Source organism: Heterocephalus glaber, unplaced genomic scaffold, assembly GCF_053883595.1.
Source record: "Heterocephalus glaber isolate CG9 unplaced genomic scaffold, H.glaber_assembly_v1.0 deba00001428, whole genome shotgun sequence".
In the NCBI taxonomy this organism is placed as follows: domain Eukaryota; kingdom Metazoa; phylum Chordata; class Mammalia; order Rodentia; family Bathyergidae; genus Heterocephalus; species Heterocephalus glaber.
Genome location: NW_028258293.1, coordinates 12071194 through 12081455, shown reverse-complemented (window position 1 = coordinate 12081455; position 10262 = coordinate 12071194). Strand labels below are relative to the sequence as shown.

Here is a 10262-nt window from a genome sequence, read left to right as displayed (position 1 = left end):
CCAGTTTCGAGTGGGAAAGAGAGGTCCCAAAGCCTTGTGCAGGGAGGCAGAAAGCAGGGTGGAGAGGTAAATCACACAGACCCAGGAGGCTAGTTTTGCTCCAAATGCTCTGTTTATTGCTCTATTTAATGACCACGAGCGAATTATAAAAAGACACCAAATATCTCTGTCGTGGAATAAATATTTAAAGTCAGCAATAAAAACACGTGGCTCCAAGATAACACATGTTGCTGAAGTCATGCATGCCCTGCTGATGGGCTCTCAACACACGCACGGACACGGGAACACACGCAGAGCGACACGCAGCGAGACTCCTGGGAGGCCTTTCCCACAGTGATGCAGGAAGATGTGTCACGCTGCCCCCGCCCACGCCCACCAGGGCCCAGAGCATCTGGGTTCCCACCCCCAGCTGTCCCCTTCCCCTCCCATGCCTCCCGAAGGCACCTGACAGCCCGAGGCCATCTGGGCTGTGATGCCCACCCCAACCCAGAGACTGTGCCCAGCTGGCAGCTCCCTGTCCTTGGCCTCCAGGTCCTCTGCGGCCCCGCCCTCTACATCCTGGTCCCAATTAAGGGCACAAAACGCAGCCTGCTTGTTGGGGGAAGTGGGGTGGGGGACCCGAGACAGGCACCTCTGCCTGGGCTGCCAGGGGCTGGAGCTCAGGCCCCTTTCCTGGGCCGAGGAGACACAGTGTCCGGTACAGAGAGCAGAGATGGGTGGACAGACAACGCGCTGCGGCAGGACACTCAAGAGGGCAGCATGGAAATGTTCTGGACCAAGTAGCAATGGAACCGTCGTTAAAACTGAGGCCCCGGGGCTGCACGGTGTGGGTCAGGCCCCTGGGCCCCAGGCCTGGCCTGGCACATTCCCCCCCTGCCCTCCCTGACTCCCCATATGTACAGTAGGAAGAGCTACGCTGGGGTAGGGGCCAGGCCAGGCTGACCGAGGAGGGAGGGAGCACACTGAGAGGGGAGGACGGGCAGAATGGGGAGCAGGCCAGGACCCAGGCAGGGCCCAGAGGACCTGGGAAGAGGAGCGCGGTCACTCTGGGGACTGGCGGGACAGCTGCTTCTCATAGAGGCTCATGACGTGGTGCACAAACTGGTACTGCTCGCATGTCTGGATCATGCCACCCCTGCCCAGCAGAGATGCACAGTGGGGGTGGGTTGCAGGAGGGGCCCCACACCCAAGAGTACCAGTCACCCCGGAGAGACGCTGGGGGCCTTGTCCTTGTGCAACGTTGAGACAACCCTGGCCAGCCTCTGCCCTCTGGCCCTCTGCCCACCAGCTCCGTCTCCCCTCTCCTTCCGGAAGAGGAACTGTCTGGACCCTGGCCCTTCGCGAACCACCACGTCTGCCCCTCACCCGTGCACTCGTCAGACCCCCTGCTGCCACCCCCACCGTGGGCTGACCTGTCCTGCCGGAGCTGGCACGTGGTCTTCAGGATGTCCACCACGCCCTCGTGCCGCAGCTGCTGGCAGCAGATGCTGGTGGCAATGAAGCAGCCGGTCCTCCCAATCCCTGCGCTGAGGGCCGTGGGGGGATGGGTGAGGGGCAGGGCAGCCCAGGGCTGGGGCAGGGGACCCGGGCCTGGAGGGCGGGGGGAACCCACCTGCAGTGCACGATGATGGGGGCGCAGCGGGGCCCCTCCTGCTGGGCTGCCTCCTCCACCTCCCGCACCAGGTGGAGGAGGGGGGGTGCCCGGTCTGGGGTCTTCTGGTCGGGCCAGGATGTGAACCAGTAGTGCTTCAGGCCCCGTTTTTCAGTCCCACTCTGCCCAGGAGACAGAGGCCCAGGCCAGACACAAGTGAACGCTTTTAGCTCACAAACCCCGAGACAGAGACCGGAGGGAGGCAGGAGGATACAGACAGCGACCCTTCAGTCCTCCCACCTGCACCCCACGGCCGGGGTCCCAGACAGAGGCCCCAAGCCTGGCAGTCTCCACGGCCTGCTCTCTGCTTCGTCTCCAGGACTCCAGGATCATCCAAGAGGCCAGAAGTCCCTTTTCCAATTCACTGTTATCCAGGTTCCTTATCTTGGAAACGTCCCCGATCTTCCCTCTACTGCGCTGAGCTCCCTCCTCCTCCTGACCAGCCCAGACCCACAGCAGGTGGGATCTCTGTCCCCACACACCGCTGCCGCACGGCTCTAACACCCTTTGTGTCCTTCCACCCCCCAATCCCTATGTTCAAACCTGATTCCCACCATGAGCTGAGCGTGTTTGAGGGTGGGGCTGTACCTTGGACTTCCCAGCCTCCAGAACTGGGAGAAATCAATCTGCTGTCCTGAAGCCACTCTGCCTCGGGTATTGGTTATAGCAGCCTCAACCAACCGAGACCAAGACTCCCTTCGGAGGCTCTCACTGCGGTCAGAATAAAACCCACTCTCTCCTATGTCCCGAGGCCGGCAAATAACCTGCTGGGAGTAGCTCCTACTCTTCCAGGCACATCTGCTACTGCGTCCTTTTCCTTGAGCTCCTGTGCTCTAAAAGGTTGTAATGGAATCTCCAAAGTACAGTATTGCGTGTCACACGGGCGCGTGCACACACACACACACACACACACACGCACGCATCACAGAGCTGTTGCATCGTGCATGCCTTCAACTATTACCTTGCCTTCGCTCCTGGGCAAGTCTCACCCATCCTTTCAGACCCCATGCAGCACTGTGACTTCTAGGAAGCCATCCCCGAGCATGGCAGCTGGCCGAGTATCTATCTTCTGTAGCCTCGCCTATCTCTAGCTTGGCACTTTGCATCTTATAGGCACTTCTGGACGAGAGAATCCAGGCTTTGGACATCTGTGTTCCTGGCACCCAACTCAGAATCAAGCCCAAGGCAGGTGCTTGTGACAGTTTATGGATAAAAGCAAATACCTTCAAACCCCAAGATGCCTTGGTTTTTCAACTAACCAGGCCTACGGCATTGAAAGACGAACATCCCTGCTGCACAGCCTCTTTCCTGGGCATTTCTACATGTGAAGCAGGTTCCTAGGTCACCTGGCTGTGATGGCTACCACAGTCTTCCTGGCCCTTCAGGTCCTCCAGAAAGACTGGATCTTAGAGCTGCTCACGTGGGTGCTGGCCTAGCATCCTATCCCGTGGGAGAGGGGGCAGCTCAGAGCTTTGAGCCTCAGGCCTTGAACTCATTTTCTGGAGCTGAACTCTGTGGCTGTTTGCATCAGTGCACTTCGCAGCCTGTTTCTAGATAAGGCTTCAGGTCCTAGTGCCCGGTTCACCTCTTCCACACTTCAGCATTGTTCCAATGGACTCCACTTTCCTCAAACTCAGATCATGTCATTTCTCAGAAAGAGAACCTACTAATTTCTCTGATACCAAAGGAACAGTCTCTTCTGTTATGCTATCCTGGAAGAAGCACAACTTCAGGGTGGGAGGACACCTCCCTCCACTCTTCTGGGCTGTTCTGAATTGCTCATACCGTGTGTCTTCCTTTTTCTTGCCATTTTCTGTGATCACAGCTTCCCTGCACAAGCCCAAAGGAGCAAGAAGTGCCTGCCCTCTGATGGACATGTTGGGCACTACAGACTGGAAGCCCAGCATCGCTGCTGTGGGGATGTTTTTAGGCTGAAGCTCACAGTCCTAACAATCCTCAGTAATAAGAACAATGCTGGAAGCTGCTGAGGTTCCCTTACCCAGATATTCCTGGCCTTGGGAGCACCTGACTCGAGCTAGAAGACATTGTGAGTGGCAGTGTAGAGACAGCGAGCCCAAAAGCATCAGAACCAACGGTGGTTTGGGAAATGCAACTAGCACTTTGGCCTCTAGCCCACATGTCCACGCACTCCTCTGTCACCCTGCTCATCAGCGAATCCTGGGAGTGACAGGCCTGTTTCAGCTACAGTGGACTTCTGGGCTCTGTGGAGTCCCCACCGGAGACCCTACCCCACCTGCCCAGCCCAGCCCAGCCCAGCCCAGCGCCAGGCCTCACCCTGAGGGAGATGAGCCGCAGCCGGTAATCCTCGGTGTGAATGACCTTCTGCACGGTGATTTCCACGCCGTCGTACACCACCTGCTCCTCCGGCCAGTACTCGGTGCATTTCTGTTGGGGCCCAGATGAGGCTGGGACACACCCTATCCACCCCCATTCTCCCGACACCCCCCTGCAGCTGGTGGCGGGATATACAAGGGCAACATGTTGGCTGTCGGTGTTGAGTTCAAATCTCAGCTTCATGACTTGTAAAGCTACTTTTCTGAGCCTCACTTTCCCCGTCTGGAAATTGGAAATAATACTCATTTGAAAGACTTTTATGGGGACTTAACATGGGCCATGCCAGGGACTGAGCTCAGTGGTTTTGCCGCCTGCCTTGAAAGTGCAAGGACTCAAGTTTGATCCCTGGTACCAAAAAAAGAGACAAAAACCCAAAACAAAACCTGGGCCATTATGGGTGTAGACACAGCCAGTGTTAGTCCGGTGGCCTGGGAGGAGCAAAGCTTCCTGCCTGAGATCATGCGCACCTGAGGGGCACAGGCCAGCTGGAGGCTCTGCCTCTGACTGTGCAGCCCTGAGCAGATGACTGAACCTCACATCTCCTCATCTTGACAGGAGAATGAATGCCACCAGGGCCACAAAGGGTGGGGCAGCACTTGGCAATGGTGCCGGGGTCCTACCTCGTTCATCTCCTCGATGTTGGTGATCATGACGATGATGGGCGTGTGCTCCTGCCACACCATGCGCCAGAAGTCAGCCACCGTGCTGACAATGGGTCCCTGCGTGGCGATGTACACCTTCTCCTCCCCACGGTAGCCCTGTGAGCAGCCAAGTCCACAGGGTCAGGGTCAGAGGCAGGGCTCCTGGGGCCCAGTCCCCATACCAGCTCCTTCCGGGCCGACAGAAGCCAGACTGGTTTAGGGACAAGCCTGGAGGATGGATCACTGGGAGCCCGTGGCGATGGGGCTACGTACCCGGATGTAGTTGGCGTTGATGTAGCTACTCAGAGGGTCCTCGGGGTCTGGTGAGGTCAGACACACTCTGCTGTGGGGATCTGGGGTTGGGGGAGACAGGTGAGGCTCGGAGCTGGGTGCCCTCATGCAGGTCCCACTTTTATGGCTACGCCAGGGCATCTGCATTTCTTCTGAGACCTTAGTGCTTCTTTCTTCTCTGGCCCAGAAGCAAAACACTGATCTGCCCCTGGTCCACACAGGCAGGTGAGGACCCAGGATGGAGAGGAGGGGAGAAGGAGCGGCCCTGGGTCTCACCTCTGTGGCATCTGCCTGTGCCCTAGGCTTCCCTGTGCTCACTGCATCTTGTGTTCTGGATTGGAGAAAGCCAGCCAAGAAAGAAGTGAGCCGGGGACAGGTCCGGGACAGCAGGCAGCAGCTAGAGTCTGAGGACGCAGTGTCCCTGCCCTCTGGGTAATCTCGTAAAACACAGGGCCTTTCTAAGCCTTAATTTTCACACTTAATTTAAACAGCTCGCCTCTAGGGCTGTTGGGAAGATAAATGAGAAGACAGACGTGGAAGTGCTATATAAACTGCGAAGTGCTTTATGGATATAAAGTGCTGTAGATTTGGGGATGGACAGTTGAAAGAGAAAACTGGGATGAAAGGGTGAAGCCTTCCATGTCCGAAACGAGACTGTGGGGGCCCTTGCAGCACGGACTCTCGTGCACAAAGGTCCCCCCGGTCTTTTTCCATGGCAGACCCCACAGGACCGCATTCCTGTGACATCCCGTTCCTCCTGGAGCAGAACTGGTTTTGTTCCAGCCAAAGCCTCCCCGTGTTGACTGCCAGCCTGAGAGGCTGCGATGGTGAAGGAGGTGTTGAGGGGTGGGCAGGGTGCCCTGCCTGGGTCCTGGTCCTGCTCTGCTGCCAGCTCATGGTTTTATCCCTTCTCTGGGCCTCAGTTTCCCTACTGGAATAGGGAGGGAGGGCCGGACTAAAGGTGCTGCTGAAGGCTCGAAAAGGCAGTGAAGGTATACAACTCCAAGCCAGAGAGCCTGGATTCCAATGACTTGAAACTAAGTGACTCAATGATTTATTAGCAATGTCAGCCTGGGCCATTCCTCTTACAGTGCCTTCTCTATAAATTGGGGATACTCTTTCCTGGATGACTTCACTTACCTTTCTGGTTTTTTTTGGTACCGGGGATTGAACTTGGGTCCTTGCACTTGTGAGGCAGGTGGTGGAACCACTGAGCTAAATCCCTGGCCCACCTTTCTGTTTTTATTTTTTGAGACAGTATCTCGCTGTGTATTCCAGGATGCTGCTGAACTCATTATGAAGCACAGTCTGTCCTCAAACTCAGGGTGATCCTTCTGCCCTAGCCTCCTAAGTGCTGGGATTTTTGGTGTGTGCTGCCATGCTCAGCTGAAGCTCATTTATCTTACATGGTGAAAGGAGTTACCATGAATACGGAGAGCCCTTAGACCAGTGTTGTGGCCAGTGTGCAGTGAGCATGGTGGAGCAGGTAGCTGCCCTTGCTGTCACTGACGTTTTACCATAGTTAATGGGGACCAAGAAGGGTGCCCACCTGGTGGGGCAACGGAAGGTGACATAAGCTGCCCTCTCCAGTCCTTTCTGACATCAGGGAACCGCAGAGGCAGCGGTAATGATTCTCTGCGGAGACCTGTCAGGTGCTGTGATGTGAGGATGGACTTTTAGATCCACAGGATGTTGCCCTGAAGAAGCCCGGTGCGGGGCAGGCAGACCAGCAGTGTGTGGGAAGTGGGCACCGCCCTGGGGCAAGAGAGGCCCTGGACTTGGCTCGGGCAGCTGGGCTTCCTGGATGAGGTGGCACTGGGCTGGGGCTGAAGGACCCGTAGGAGGAAGAGAAAGAAACCCTATTCTGTCTGAGCCAAGGGCATAGGGACGAGGTCGGGACTGGGCAGGGATGAAGCTGGAGAGGAACCAGAGGCCAGAGTTGGAGAAACAAACCATGCTCGGAGAGGGTGACACGGGCAGTCCTAAGAAGACTGACCGGGCAGGTCTCTGTCTGGCATCTACTGGTGCCAATGGCGGGCTGGATGGAGAGACTGCGGGAGTCAGACTACGACGATGACTCAAGTAAGCAGAATCCAGGTTGCAGGGCTGCCTGCCTGGCACGACTCTGGGGGCATTCCTTTCAGAGTAATTGGCACCCCCAGAACTGGGCAACTCGGAAGCCTGAACGCCGAAAGTCACTTGGCATTGAGGATAGAGGGGGAGCTATACTGAGAGAGACTGTATTCACGCATTCATCTGTTCCTTCAGATCGGCACAGACCACTACCGTGTGCTGGCCGCTGTTCCGGTGCTCGGGACACAGAGGGCAGGTGCACGACTCATTCTCCGTGTCCTGTTCTCAGTGCTGTCCACTCTGACGCTGTCTGTCCACAGAACAATCTCTCACTAGGCCCAGAGCAACGCATGCAGCGCCTGTGCTGCATTCATGTTCCAATTCTTGTTTCCTGGAGCTGGGGCTCAGGTAATATGTGTCAAATGAGCTCGAGCACAAACCTCACCATGTGCCGAATCCCGAGTGGCCTCTGCTAAGCCTGGCCTGTCCTCTGTCCCCAAGCCCAGTCTCTGAAGACACAGGCTGGACACGTGGCACAAACAAGATTCTCTGTTGGGCTTGGGGACCTGGATGCTCGAGGCAGGGCTGCAAGTGTCTTGAGCCTGTCGGAAGGGGCCATAGCCTGACTCCCTGGCTGCTCAGAGAAGCCAGCAAAGTCCCGGCTAGGTTCTGGGGTACCGGGGCCCCTCCCTCCAGGTATAGCTGGGGAGGGAAGGGAAGGGCAAGATGAGGGAAGAGATAAGCCACACTAAATAATGCATCCTGGCCTTAAATGGTGCTTTGTTTAAGCGGAACTACCTAGAGACTGTGTAACCATAGCAACCACAAGTCGATATTTTAAAAGTTAAAAATAAGTCATGACATCTTACATGTTGTTGGAGATGCTGGTGGCAAAACTGCTTTTTAAAAGCCACGCTACTCAACAAAACTAGTGGAGTAGGTTTTTGGGGATTCACTTCTAACAAGTTAACCACCCCCAAGAGAGCCCTGAGGTCTTCGGCCAGAAAAAGCAGGGGTGGCAGGTGTTTAGGGGCTTGATGAAAGTTCCCTGAAAATGACACCACAGGGATGCCATGGGAGCATTAGGTCACCTGGTCTAATTGCCCTCAATGGAGAAAAACCCCCTCAGGCCTTGCAGGGACAGCTCAGTCTCACTTGAACACACTGAGTGATGGGGAGCTCATCACTGGACAAGGTAGCTCATTCACCTGTCGGGGGAGGCTCTGCCTGCTAGAGGCCGACAATCCGATCCAACCAAACACAGGTAGTCAAAAGTGCCCGATTTGGGGGTCACAGAGGCCCAGGTGCGACACTTAACCTCCCTGTGCCTTAGGTTTCTCTCCTTAAAATCTGCCCACTCTGAAGAGAGAAAGGCTGCAGAAACATGTTTCAGGAGCCAGCCATTCTCTCTGGGTTTCTACAGAACCTAGCACAGCATCTGGCCGGGAGGGCAAGGGTCCAGGCAGGGCTGTGTGACAACAAGGATGGGCCTCTGCCCTTCCCTGGCACCCGCCTTCCTCCCCTCCTCCCGTCACCCTTGGCACTCTGGGCTGAAGGTCATGCTCCACATCCCGGGCAGCGAGTACTCACTGGGAAGGATGGTTCTGTACCGGTTCTTCCGAACCAGCCCAGGGATGTCATACTCTTTCGGATCCACGAAGTTCATGGGGATTTCCTGCAGGGGGAGGACCCGGGGTGTGAGCAGGTATGGACTGGCCTTTAAAGATGTTCAAATCCAGGGGCTACTTCTTGCCTCCTGCTTCTTATACAGGGGCTGGCTTGAGAGCATGCGTTCAGCTGACCGACATTTATTATTAAATGAGGTGGCACCCACGAAGCATTTCGATGGTGCCTGGCTTGTGCGGAGTGCATAATAAATGTTATGATTACTGCTTAAGGAGGGGCAGCATGGCACATGGTAGACTCAATACATAGACGGTGAATGAAGAAGAACCAGACAAAATGCAACCTGGTAACCACTGCGACTCTGGCGCCTCCTGCCTCCTCTGCACCCCCCTCCACTCTGTCCATATGGTTTAGTACCTGACTGCACACAGTCTCATACTATTCGTTGTGTTGGGTTGCTGTGAAAAGCAAAAGGAGGAAATCACTTGTGTAAAACTGCCTGTGGTGGGTGCTCAGGCCTGGCTCCTTCCTCTCTGGCAGAATCTACAATAATATACTGGGCAGAGAGGGGCGTATGGGATGCCAGCTCTTTCTTCTCGGGAGGTGACAGTGGTGGGAGCCTGCAGCAGTAGCTGAGGCTCTGGTGATAGAGGACAGCTTTCCAGCGGCATCAGGGAGGGAATGGGGTAAAGAGGAGGGTACAGGAGGAGAGAGGCAGAGGCAGGCTGGCCCAGCCGGAAGTGGAAAGACCCTGCCTGCTGGGGGTGCAGCATGAGGCTGGAGGAGGAGGCTGGGACCAGACCCACTCAGGCAGGATGGGCAGATTTCTTCTGTAGACAGTGCCAAGTTCCGAGAACTTGGAGCACTGAGTCTGAGGGGACAGTGGGTGAGCTGCCTGGCTGGTGAGTCTGACCGAGGAAGTGGGTTTTCGAGCTGCAGCCCTTTCCTTCCTCCTCTTCCTCCTCCTCCTGAGGCTTCCTGGCAAGAGAGAAGGATGGGGGTGCCCGGAGGGGCAAGGCCCTCGATGTGTCGGGAAGTCTGTCTGACTCTGAGACCGGATATCAGAAAGCTTGCTCTCGCCACATACTGATGAATCTCAATCCAAACCTATGCTTTTGTGACAACAAAGGGGACACTGACTGATCTATGTCCTAGCTGTCATGTACTGGGCCCTTTGGAGGCCAATGCAGAGGCTGCAGGAGGAGATTAGGAGCTAAACTAGATCAGGGGTGGCAGGAGGAAGGTCGCTGGAGAGGTGCCAAGAAGAGAAGCGATGCTTGCTGACGCTGGGCAGAGGAGGGTGGGGACAGAGTGGGAAGAGAAGGCTTCTGGGACATTCAGCACAACCTGGCCCTGGCCCTGGCCACGGCACTGCACACTGATCGCACCTCATCAGTCCCTCATCCTTACAGCAGCCCTATCGTTTTCTTTTCTTTTCTTTTTTATAGCAGGGATCGAACTCAGGTCCTTGCACTTGCTCAGCAGGCGTCGAACCCACTGAGCTAAATCCCTGGCCCTAGCCCTATCATTTTCATCCCATTTTCCAGATGAGGAAAGCAAGGCTCAGAGGGAAAGCAGCTTGCCCAAGATGGTGAGAGAGCTGATACTGAGGTGATGCCAGTCTG

The 10262-nt window shown here is 56.0% G+C and overlaps 1 protein-coding gene across 7 annotated transcripts in view; it reads right to left on the bottom strand.

Annotated features, from left to right (window-relative positions):
- Positions 1–90: 90 nt before the first annotated feature.
- The window catches only part of Ptpn5 (protein tyrosine phosphatase non-receptor type 5), a 56468-nt gene continuing 46296 nt past the window's right edge, over positions 91–10262 (bottom strand). For 6 of the 7 annotated variants that reach the window (XM_013074660.3, XM_087211555.1, XM_087211557.1 and 3 more), the window contains 7 exons: positions 8602–8686; positions 4921–5000; positions 4627–4764; positions 3947–4057; positions 1613–1773; positions 1413–1526; positions 91–1135 (listed from right to left, as the gene is read on the bottom strand). In XM_013074660.3, the coding sequence (XP_012930114.3) occupies positions 1042–1135; positions 1413–1526; positions 1613–1773; positions 3947–4057; positions 4627–4764; positions 4921–5000; positions 8602–8686 (783 nt within the window). In that variant the 3' untranslated portion in view covers positions 91–1041. The remainder of the gene's footprint in view (positions 1136–1412; positions 1527–1612; positions 1774–3946; positions 4058–4626; positions 4765–4920; positions 5001–8601; positions 8687–10262) is intronic. The other variant, XM_021263908.2, reaches the window with a different exon arrangement.